We start from the raw sequence: 12,702 nt of genomic DNA on the forward strand, positions 1-12,702 counted from the left end.
CAGATCTAGCTAATTTGCAGTTGTATAACAGCATAGCCTTTCCTTGGGCTATATTCAAATCCATGCAGTCCCAGTCCTGCTGTAGCTCACCAAGAGAGTACTTGTGCTTTGAAAAGCTCCTTCAGAGTTAATTTCTGGCGAAACAGCCAAAGAACATCATGGCTTTAAGGCATGTACTTTTGATTGAACAGGAAAATAAATGACATTATACAGTGTCTTCTAATTATAGTTTGAAAGGGTCCATTTACATATTTTCTCATAAATTTTCTTATGCAACTTCCATATGGCTTTTCCATAGTGTTTGAACCACACAAACATAAAATATGTTCAGAGCTAAAAATTTTTTTTTCCCCATATGGCTTCAACAGCTGATAAAGTAGATCTGCTTTAATTTTGAAAGTTTTACAGATTTTTGGCCACTAGGTGGCGGTATTGGCAATCCATTGACAAATGGACTTTACCTACTTCATATATTCCTGTATTACTTGAAGCTTTTACAGGTATGTAAACAATTTTTAAAAAACGAGAACAAACTAGAAAAATTTGAAATAAGAAAAATAAGCAAAATAGAGTTTAGCATTGTTGGTTATAGAGTAGTTATGAAGATAGACGCTATTCAAGTGCTATAAATTCACTTTTTAATTGGAAAGCCCTGGCAAATATAACCTTGATAACTTATTCTGTGTTACCCACTTGTATGTGTGACATTTAGAACTGAAATTTTAAAGAAGTCACTGGAGTACTATAGGATATGTTAAGTAACAGTTATATGTTATCTAGTATTTGGTACTGTTACTTTGATTTGTTATTTTAGGTTCCATAAAAGATGCTACGGCTTACAAATATAAAATTTTCGTAAATTTCAAGTCCACCAATAGAAATATAGAAATGTGGGAGAAAATAGAAACTTGAACAGTACAGTACTTTGTTATGACACTTTAAGGATTTAGAGTTATTTCTTGGTTTGAGTATCAAAAATATTTTGTGTATAACTTGGTTTGCTTGTAAAATTAACACATTTGCTATGCACTAAAACTTAGCTATATAGAATCCTCAAGGAATGAGTCATTTAGAAGAGCTAATTTTCTCAAATAACTGAGAATTTTCTCTTTAGACTCCACTTTTTTCTAAATTCCAGTGGAAGTATCCCGAAAATGAGTTACATACTTCCTTGTCTTCCTCATTTGAGCCAGTAGAAAAAGAGTTTGCCTTTTCTTCTTGATGAGTCAGGGTTCTTTGTGAGTGCCAGGGATTATCCTCCTCTGTATGGCAGTGCCTTCAAAGCCTGCCATGGTGTGGAGTATTTTTTAACCTTGTGTTGCGTGGCCCCAGACAGCGGTGCCTTTGAGTTCCTGTGATTGCTTTTTATGGATTTTTATTGTTGTTGTTCTCCTCTTGTTGTCACTTTTTTTTTAACCAATGGCGTGCCTGTGGCTAGCAATTTCTCTCATGCTTCTTTTTTAATTTTGATTAAATAATGATAGTTATTTTGGTTATGTGTGAAAGAAAAATATAGTCCATTAATCTTTTCTGAGTTATGTGTATGGGCCTTAGTATGTGAATTTTGTAATTTTTGGATTAATAAGAGCCTTATTAAATATTTGGTTCTAGAATGTGTATCAAAATACTTAGATATTTGGAGGTGGTGTGTAGAATCTGAAAAACTGAGTGGAAGTGTGGACTTTTCTCTTTGGCCCCTTCTCTAGCATTCTTTGCTATGGGGTGGTAAAAGTAGATGACACTAGTAACCTATTTGAGGCAGGTATTGACAGTACTCCACCTCTCCTTGCTATTTACTTTCCTTTTTATCTTTCTCCACCCCACTTTCTCGTTTTTGGACTTTGTTTGCATCACTTATTACTCTTCCTTTGTACTCTCCTTTATAGCTTTTGGTACTGTTGTGGACTTTAAGCCTTGCTAGCAGCATAAAATCTTAAAATGCTTGTGACCCTTTTGAAAGGTTTAACATTAGTTACATGTTAAAAATAATTCCCACTACTTGTGTAGTTTTTTGTTTGTTTTTTTTTGTTTTTTTTGTCCCCAGTTATTTTCATAAGATTTACAGTGCTATTTCTTGTGGCATTTGACCAGTTCTAACTTTGGCAATTATGTTTAGCTGTTACATTTTCTCCTCCCTCTTCACCTCCCCCTCCCTACCCTCATTTCCTTTGGATTTTTCACTTCCTTTCTTTGTTTACTGCACTCATGCTCCTAGTTGCCTACATTCATGTGGAATAAATGATTCATGTCCATAATTCTTGGCTCCTAGGAGATAAAAATTTTATGCAGTAATGTTATTGATTATATTTCATTGGTTCTCTATAATGTGCTCTTGCAACACCTCTAGGCACGTTGCTCTTAGATGAGGTACATATTTGATACTTTCTGAGACTCTTAATTTATAAATTGAATATTTAATTAGTCTATATCATAAGGCCAGTTGTTAAATGAATATTTTGTATCGTAGCCAGAATTCAGGAAGGGTCATATTTGGGAGGCCCTTGGTAATATGCAGAGACATCGTACATTCCACTAAGTTTGGCAGAGGTGTGTATAAATGAACTAATTGTACCAATTTCAAGGCCAAAATTTTGCATTAAACACATATGATTCTGCCTTTCTAGTGTAAATTTTCTTAGCTGCCTCCATTTCCAGCCTATAATATGTACACTGACTATAATCTTTTGCTTACATACAGAGTTAACATGAAAGAAGCATAACCTTGAAGTTGCTCGGTTATTTCATTCCTACTAAACAGCTTTGTGGTTCACTAATGGAAATAGTCTCAGACTTTTGATCAGAAGGGCTGCAGTTGGGCGCCTCAGTAATGAACGGATTTGCTGCTGCTCAGAATATTCCTTCAGGCAAAGCAAGTGTACTGCCCATGCAGTGTGCAGTGCATTGTGCCATCAATTTAATGACAGAGTCTTTCCAAAAATCATTTCTGCCTTTTTGCTGTTTATTTCCTTAGTCCTTGTTTGTCAACTTTATTTTTTCTCCTTTTTGGTGGTTCATTACAATTGAGGTCTCATTCCAAGATAACTGAACTTCATATCTATTACTTTGTATTCCCCTAGCAATGTGGGCAACATCATTATGCATTAGCCTTGGGTAAGTGTGTGTCTGTGTCTGTGTGTTAGATCACCACCAATATGTTAGAGAAGTGGGAAGAGGAAGTAGCACTAAAGAGAGAACCTGAAGACCTAGGTTCCATTCCTGGCTTAGCCACTGACTGTGAGACTTTTGACAAGCCACTGAATCTCTCTGGGCCTCAAATTTTTATCTTTGAAATGAAGAGGTTGGGCTAACTAATGTCTAATCTGTTCCTCATTTAAAGTTCTTTGCACTACTTACTGTGCATAGTAAAACACTCAACTGATCTTTCAGTAGTCTTAATATTTGGGGGATTAGGGAGAAATTTGATGTGGCATTCTTTTAGTACCATTTTAATAGTATAAGGTGTATATTCTTGGAATTGTTTTATATGCAAATATACTGAAAAGAGTGGTTTTTCTTTTTCTTCTAGGATAATGGCTTTGTGAATATTCATACCCCAGTAATCACATCGAATGACTGTGAGGGGGCTGGAGAACTTTTTCAAGTTGAAGTAAGTTGTGCTTTGCACATTGGGGGATATATTGCTATTTGATATTTTCATCTGAGGGTTGCTTTAAATTTAATAAGAGTTGTGTGAACAGAAGACTATAACCAGCACTTGAAATTATCAATAGTGATCCTAAAAAACATATATGGAGGGGGCTGGCCAGTTAGCTCAGTTGGTTAGAGTGTGTTGCTGTTAACACCAAGGTCCAGGGTTTGGTCTCTGTACCAGCCAGCCGCCAAAACACACGCACGCACGCACGCACGCACGCACGCACGCACACACACACACACACACTTCTATTGCCTGTTCCATACACACACACACACACACACTTCTATTGCCTGTTCCACCAACTGTATTACTTATACTGTGACTGAAAGGAGTGAATTTTTAATTTAGTACTCCATTTGTTTTTTCTTAAGTTACTGTGAATAGGTGAACTAGAGAAATTTGAAGGGGTTAATAAGGATTTTTAAGTTATCTTTTGTGCAAATTCAACCCCCAGTTAATATTTTTGGGTGTAAGTCATATTTTAAAAGATAGGTAAAATAGAAAAGTATACATGTGAATATAATTTTTTATTTTTCAGTTTTTAAAAAATACATTTTTTCATAAGAAGTTATGTTCTATACATCTCATGAAGGCTCTTTAGTTTAATTCTTTGTCTAGCAATCATTTTTTGAGCTCCGAGTATGTACAAGTCATTGTCAACCTGCACTATTGCAGATAAGAAAAAAGTTACTAGTTGTCCTTATAAACAATTGAAAGCCTTTCATTTACCAGAATTTGACAGCTGTTTAAAATCATTGGCTAGTAGTATAATAATGGAGAGAGAGAACTGTACATTGATGTGTGATGCTTTTTGTATTTCTTTTATTTTTTTACTGGTTTCTTTATCCTTCAGAAATCAAGGTTCTTGTTTATATATTTGGTTGATTCTATCAAATGACAGGACACGTATATAACTACTTTCTCTGGTTCAGTACTTTCTGACTCTGGATAACTATGCTTCTTCCTCTTTAACAAGTGTTCAATGGGAAAAGTTGTCCTGATATGTTGAAGTCATTATTCAGAATAATAATCAAATGCTATCTTTCTTCATACATGATTTGAAGAAATCTTGATGATAATTAGCCTTTTGTAGAAAGCAGAATAAAAATGTCTTGTTGAACATTTAGAATGGGAGTGTTAGCTTTTGTATATATGAGTTCAAAAAAGGCAGCAACTGACAAAATAACAATATATAAGTTCTAAAAAACATTCTCTCTAGGTGTTTATTTTCTCTTGTACCTTAATATTCTTCTAAATATTGAAGTGAAAAAGAATTATCCACTGCAAACACATTTCATAATCTCTTAATCTGAATCAATGAATATTAAAAAATGAATGGCAGGGAAGGAAAAGAGTTTTTACAGATAAAAAGGGAATTATTTAAGAAACCCAAATGAAACAAGTAGAAAGCTGTTGGGAAAATAGAGTAGTTTGGTCAGGGCCCTCACCTCGGGTCCAGGTGGGTGTGGTTTCAGCACATCCTTTGTAAGCAAACTGTGTGTATGTGTGTGCACGCGTGTGGGGAGTTAGTGTGCATGCATGCCAATGTATTTTTAGTTTTGTTGCTATTCTTGTGTTCTTCAGAGAGAGGAGTCTTAGTGAAGGAGGCAGACAGGTGTCTGCCTCGGGCATCTGCCCTGCATGGCGATGCTTTCCAACCTATGGCTCCAAGGACCTTTTGGCCAGTTACCTAGCTCATAGACCTGCGTGTAAGGGGTCTGGTGACCCAGCCTGGCATATGAAGGATTTGCGACCCAGTCTGTGAATGGGCTTGAGGGGTCTGGGAGATCCAGACCCAGCCCTAGTGCAACAATCGGCCCAGTCAGCAGGATTACCGTCAGGTAAAAGAGCCCAACAACTAGCATGGTCATGTAGCTAGACAATTGGTGTCACAAGCAGGATTAAGAGTGCTACAATTGGCGATGTTGACAGGATTTCAGACATTAAGCGTGGCTCCACAAAAGTCTTTAACAAACTTAAATAATGATAGATTTGGAGATAACTGCTTTTCTACCAGGGAAATCCCATAAGCGGTTCTGAATGATTACAATATTTGTATTTTGGCCTCTAAACAACCCAAGGCACATTACCAGATAAGTATGAATAAATAGGAAGTGAAAGAAATATATTTCTGAAGTTAAACAAATGAGAAATGTTCAGTATTCTTATTATTTAAGGGCCAGGGAGAAGAATTTTATGGAGTAGAACTAGACTTGTCTATGCCAGGTATCAGAAAGAAATGCTCATGAATTCATTGATCCTAGGCTCCTGTGGGAGAAGGAGGGTCTAGATCAGGTTTTTATCAATTGTGATTTTTGTGCTGTGTAGGACCTGCTCTCTTTGTTGTTTTCAGAAGTTCATCTACTAAGATTTGTCTTCTGCCTTTGCCAACCCTATGTCCTTTGAAAGCAGTGCTCCTTATTCTTAGTTGATGTCCTCTGCACTTCCAAGATTCATAATGTTAAATTCCTCCTGGATGCCTATAGAGGCACAGAGATTTGAATCTTGGCACCCACTTTTAGGAAGAGGTGGATTTTCATATTTAAATTCTCACTTCTCTTAACTTTTTTTCTGTGACAGCCGTGAAATGTCAATAAGTATTTAAAGGTTAGGATGCCTAGTGCACACTCAGGTTTGAGGTCAGCAGTAAGAGGTCACCTTGAAAAAAGCACAGTAAAACATGCACTTCTAATAGTCTGTTGAGAAGTTAATGCATGCCCTATCATTTTAGTTTTCCTTTCCCTCATCTCCATTTCCTCATTTAAGACTTTGGATATTTGTTAAGGTTTGGGGACTACTGAATACATAGTACGAAGTTGCATTCAAGGCATTGGTTTGTTATTGAGTAGACATTTGGTACCACCTGTGTTGAAGATTCTGTGCTAAATGTTGTAAGGGATATAAAGATGTAGTTGAGATTCTGGCCTGTAAAGTTGGTGAGTTGGCAGGAGTTAATAAAGGAAGGAGCATGTTTTTTATTCATTCTTGAGGTTAGTTACCCTATGATATGCCTTATTGTACACTTTCCTGTTTGGCTTAAGGCCTCAACTGAATTTCCAAAATTATGTTTGGTCCTTACAATTTTGGAATAACTAGTTTGTCTCTGAGAAGATAAAAGAGATTAAGGCAGGAATTAGAGGTTGTAGCTGTCGAAAGACAAAATTACAACAAATTTTGATTAAAGGACTTAATTGGCTTTTATGGGTGATTCTAGAATTGGGAAACAGCCCATTTTGTAAAATATAATGAGTATTCCCATAAGCCAACTGGAATAAGTTGGTTTTATAAACAGAAAAGGGCTGAGGAAAACAGAAACAGAAAACAAAAAGTGGATTGGTCACTTCAAAGTTATTTTTCTTATAAAGGTTAAAGCAGAGGGTATTTCCTTATCATGCTGGCTAAAACTAGCCTGTTTAGAGATTTAGCTATTATTTCTCTCCTGATTTCTAGGAGAGTCAGATAAAGATCTTAGTTTCGGTTTGGTGGTTTGGAACTTCAGCATTCCACTTTAATTTGGTCTGTTGAGCCTGGTACAGGAGCTCAGTCCAAACCAATGGCCTCCTATAAATTTTGTTTAGCATGGCAAATACTAGAAGTTGGCTAGATGGTTAACTCAGTTCGATAGAGCATGGTGCTGATAACACCCATAACACCCAGCTGCACACACATGCACACCAATACCAGAAGTTGATGGGAATAAGGAGGAACTTCTTTATATATACATTTGAGGTTACAGTGTTACCAATTATGGGTGGTATGATATGAATCTAGAGGAAAATTAGGTCAGTGACGATTGGCTTGGTCAGAAAAATTTTTTAAATGATTAAGTGACTTGATGGTCTTTTAGGGAGGGTACAGTGTGAGAAAAATCAGAGAATTGAAATGTGAGCTATGGGCTTTTGTTAGACTCTGGATGGACAGATTAGAAGGTTCATAATGGTGAATCTCAGAAAATAAAGTATGATAGCTATAGGAACGAGGAGATGGAGCAGGGTTTTTTTTTTAAACAATTTTATTGAGATATTTCACATATCATAAAATTTACCCACTTAAGGTATACAGTTCTGTGGTTTGCAGAGTTGTGCTACTAATCACCACAATCTAATTTGAGGGCATTTTCGTCAGCCCCAAAATAAATCCCCTGCTCATTAGCAACCCTTTCCCATTTCCACCCCAGCTCTAGATAACCACTAATCTACTTTTACAGATTTGCCTCTTCTGGACCATTTCATATAAATAGAATCATACAACAAATGGTCTTTTGTGTCTGGTTTCTTTATTTAGCATAATAAAATTTCTGAGGTTCATATTGTAGCATGTGTCAGTACTTCATTCCTTTTTATATACAACTAGTATTCTATTCTGTAAATGTACCACATTTTATTCATCAGTTGATGGACATTTGTGTTGTTTCTGCTTTTTTGTGAAAAGTTTTTGTCTGGATAGAGATATATGATTTCATTTCTCTTGGGTGGAATTTCTGGGTCATATGGTAACTCTGTTCAACAGTTTGGAAAATAGCTTGGCAGTTTTTTAAAGTAGCTGCACCATTTTACATTCCCTTCAGCAGTGAATGAGGTTTCCAGTTCCATTGCATCCTTACCTACACTTGTTATTTTTCATTTCTTTGATTTTAGCCATCTTAATGATGAATGTGAAGTGCTATTTCATTTTGGTTTTGATTTGCCTTTCCCTAATGACTATCAAAAGACAAAATTACAACAAATTTAGTTTAAAGATCTTAATTGGCTTTATTTGCGTTTCTAGAGTCCAGCACACTTCATTCTATAAAGCAGAATGAGCATTCCAAAGAGCTGAGCAGAGGAGGTTCATTTTATAAACAGAAAAGGGCTGAAGAAAGCAGATACAGAGAACAAAAAGTGAATTGGTCATTTTAAAGTTACTTTCCTCGTAAGGCTGGAACAAGGCTGGAACACCGAAACAAAACAATAGAAAAATAACTGGTTAACTTCAGTTTACTTTTTGTTGTAAAGATTAAAGGCAGAGGGAACTTTATTATCATGCTGATTGAAACTGGCTTATTTGGGAAATTTGGCTGTTATCTATCTCCTGCTTTCCCAAGGCCAGGTAGCAACTCAGTTTCTGTTGGGTGAAGTTTGATAATGTGGAACTTTAGTATGAATGATTCCATTTTGGTTTTTAATCTGGTCTGTTGGGGCCTAGTGCAGGAGCTTAGTCCAGTGCCCTCCTATAATTTTATTTAGCATCTTTTCATGTACTTACTTAGTATTTGCAAATCTTCTTTGGAATTTAATTGGGTTGTCTGTCTTTTGTTGTTGATTGAGTTGTAGTAGTTCTTTTATATATATTCTAAATACAAGTCCATCTCTCCCAACCCACAGCAGTGTGAAGCCTCTGATGTTGCCCCTCAAGGGGCACAGCCTTGAGTACACCCACAGTCACCTAGGGGTGGCACTGGTTTTGGCAGGGCTTTTGACTATCTCTTCCAGCTCTTTAGCTCTACTGATGGCAGGCTGATTGCTCTATTGTTTTCTACAATATCCTGGGGCTTAAATTGCTTCACAAACTGAACCAATCAAATTCAGTCTCCTTTATGGGGATAGTTCCCAAGGTCAGTGTTTGAGATTTGTTTTTACCCCCAAACGGGTTCTTCCCAGCCATCTCATCCAGTTTCTTTCCAGCAGCCTAGCAGATCTACAGTTTAGCCTTTATCTCCAATGATTCTGTCAGTCTCCAATTGCCTTTCATCACACCCACCAGTTTTCTAGGGCACCCTTCAGTTTATAAGCTTTTTCACACTCTGTTGCAAATGAGGTCTGTTCCTTTGTAGAGAGATTTGGAGCTCTGTTTTATGGTCTGCTTTTCCACCCAGGCAAAATCTTGGAGCCAGGGCTCTAGTGCTGGGGGCAGCGACAAGTTCTCTCTAAGTGACATTCTGATTTAGGAGCTGAGTGTTCAATGGAGGTGGTGGCAGCAGCCCCAGTTCGCGCTGGCTTATGTCTCCCAACATGGAACCTATAACCCATAAGCTGGGGCAAGAGCAGTCAGGGCCCTCGTATTCTCAGCAGTGCCATGCCCAATGTGGAGCCTCTATCCCCTGAATGGGAACTGGGCCAAAGAAGGGAGTCTCTCTTAGCCAGGCTTGTCTAGAACTTAGCCTCAAGCAACAAGTAGCTGGGAGCAACATAAGAAATGCTGGCATACTGATCCTCTTGCCAGAGCCCTGTCATCTTGGCTGTTTCAGTCTGGAGTTTCTATGCTATTGGGGGAAGGGAGGGACTGGGCTCTGGTTCACACACCAGAAACTCTCCTTGTCCCTACCATTTTGGTGGATTTTCTTGAATAGATGTTTATTCATTTGCTGTATATCCTTAGGACTGAAAGTGAGCTAAGATGCCGGGTACCGATTAAGCTTTATTAAAAGAAAAGAATCTGCCAGGTTGTGCTCAAAGTGACGGGCAGAAAATGGGGGACAGCACAAGGTGTGGGGGTGGTAGAACTTATATAGGGCGCCAAGGGTTGGCTGATACCATCAAGGAGGGGCATTATGCTAATGTGGAGACTATGCAAACAGGGTGGAGAACTGTGCCCTAGCAGAAGCAGAAGAGTTTCTGTTTAAGTCACGAGGCTTCTTGTAAAGGGAAGAGGGGAGGGATTTGGTGCTGGAGTGGAAGACAAGGCCGGGGGCTATTTTGTGCTTATTGTGTGCACGATGGCACCTGTCACGTCCAAAATCCATTAAGGACCATTTCCAGAGACTGTATATGGTTGGGTTTTTTTTTTTTTTTTTCCCATTGTCTTTCTCTTTTTTTAAATGGTTGGGGTTTCCTTCCTTCCTCTTTTCTTCTTTCCTTTTTTTTTTTTGGTAGTAACTTTCACTAGTTTTGCTGAGGAATGTGTCTAAGAAGCTTCCACACTGTCATACAAGAAGTGAGGGAGAAAGTAGTCACTTTTTGACTATTTTTTACCAACACTATTCTTGTCAGAACAAAGAAGTTATAGAAGAAGGACCTTCATCGGTATACCTGGTCTGGGGTCTCCCTAATAACAATAACTCACATACTTTTCTTCCTTTCTTTTTTTTTTTTTTTTTTTTTTACCAAACACAAAGGGAGGAATATTTAGGCCTTATGGCCAGCATCAGCACAGTCATGTTAATCCGAATTCCATCCTCTTCTCCCTTGCACCTCCCTATCTCATGTTAATGAACTTTCTATCCCCTACCCCCTTGCTTTTCAAGAAAATCCAGAATTTGTGCAAAACAGATTCTTATACAGAAATGACCACCCAACACCCTTCCTGTAAGTCAAACCTTATAAAACCTTTTGAGTCTGTATGGGAGCAGGAGCTGATCTTATCCAGTCTCTTCTCCATGTTGATGGAATAAAGTCATTTGGCTGAATTGGCACCTGGCTCAGGTCTCTCTCTCTTCTCCATCTCACCAAACCTAACAATTCTCAATTTTCTCACTTATGAAATGTAAATAACACTATGCTTAGGTTCTAAGGATTCAGTGAAATGACATACATGGAAAGTTCAAATCGCTAATCAAAAGTAAGGAAAACTTACTATGTTGGATGGAACAGGCCAGTGTTAGCGCTAGCATTTCTCTTTTCCAAACACTTATACATTCTAGAAATGGTAATAAGAAGTTATCGGACCTTAGGAATTTGGGTGCTTATAAATTTTTATGGGTAAATTATTTATGGCACATGTCATTTTGTTCTGTTTAATGTTTTCACTTTTTAATTACTCTTACCTATTTTCTTTTAAACTCTTTAGATGGTATTTGGGCTAACCTGGGTCAAACCTCTTCTCAAAACAACTTTTTTCCAGCTAACATAATACTTCCCTTCCTCCAACTCCTATTGTACTTGTATTCCATTGCTTTACCCTGTTTTAACATTCAGAAGTTTTGTAGCACTATGGCTAATGTTGGAATCCTGTTCACAACGCCAATTGTCTAGCTCTTAATCCTGTTTGTAACGCCAGTTTGTCTAGCAACACAACCACGCTAGTTGTCAGGTTCTTTTACCTACCAGTAATCCTGCCCTGACTGTGCCAATTGTTGCACTAGGGCTGGATCTGGAGCTCCCAGACCCCTCAAGCCCAGTCTTGGGTCACAAACCCTTCATCTCCCAAGCTGGGTCACCAGACCCAGTCCCCCCCCACACACACACACAGTTTGCTTACAATGGATGTACTGAACCACACCCGACCCAAAGCGAGTGCCCTGACCAAGCTATTCTATTTTCCCAACAACTCTCAAGAATGAGCCCCTCCGTAAAGCAAAGCATCTTTGCCATTTAATTTTGACTGTTCTTCTCACATAACCTTTTACATTCCTGGGGGAAGGAGGATAACATTTACAGATAGCCTACTGTTGACAAGCACTATGCAGTGCTGTTCTTTTTGCGCAAGTGTAAATAGTGTGTTAGTAATACTTAATTCATTTTTATTAAATATTGTATAGCTGTCAAATAATAGGAACTATCTAGACAGTGTAAGGCATCCACCTATACATGTTACTAAACTTAAGAACTAGAATATTATTAGTACTTTTTTTTTTTTTAAGATTTGGTGATTTTTTAATTACTTAAATTTTAACATCTTTCCTGCTTGTACACATTCACTTTTTTTTTTTTTAGATAATTAATTATACATATATGTGGGGTACAACATTGATATTCAATAATTGTGTATGACATGTGATGGTTAGATCAGGATAGTTAGCTTATTCATCATTACATTATGCAATCATTCTTTGTGTCTGTTAACCAATTCCTCATTAGCCCCCCTTATTATTACCTTTGATCTTCCTCTTTGTGCCTTCCCCATTCCATCCCCTTCCATTCTACCACTGTCCTGAATTTTGTGTTTGTTATTCCATGATTTAAAAAAAATTTTGTCATATAAATGCACACCTAGGCAGAATACAAGGGGTCTTCAAAAAGTTCGTAGAAAGTGCACATTATGAAAAAACTATGCATGGATTTCAAAACTTTTTTGCACCAAAAGAAACTCATACTAACTTGTTATAACATGTCTGAACAGAATTAGTTTGA

At 37.5% G+C, this 12,702-nt stretch overlaps 1 protein-coding gene across 4 annotated transcripts in view; it reads left to right on the forward strand.

Annotated features, from left to right (window-relative positions):
• NARS2 (asparaginyl-tRNA synthetase 2, mitochondrial) overlaps positions 1 to 12,702 on the forward strand; it is a 130,981-nt gene that overhangs the window by 15,888 nt on the left and 102,391 nt on the right. For all 4 annotated transcript variants that reach the window (XM_063093521.1, XM_063093524.1, XM_063093522.1 and 1 more), the window contains one exon: positions 3,527 to 3,607. In XM_063093521.1, the coding sequence (XP_062949591.1) occupies positions 3,527 to 3,607 (81 nt within the window). The remainder of the gene's footprint in view (positions 1 to 3,526; positions 3,608 to 12,702) is intronic.

This window comes from Cynocephalus volans, chromosome 4 (assembly GCF_027409185.1).
Source record: "Cynocephalus volans isolate mCynVol1 chromosome 4, mCynVol1.pri, whole genome shotgun sequence".
NCBI lineage: Eukaryota > Metazoa > Chordata > Mammalia > Dermoptera > Cynocephalidae > Cynocephalus > Cynocephalus volans.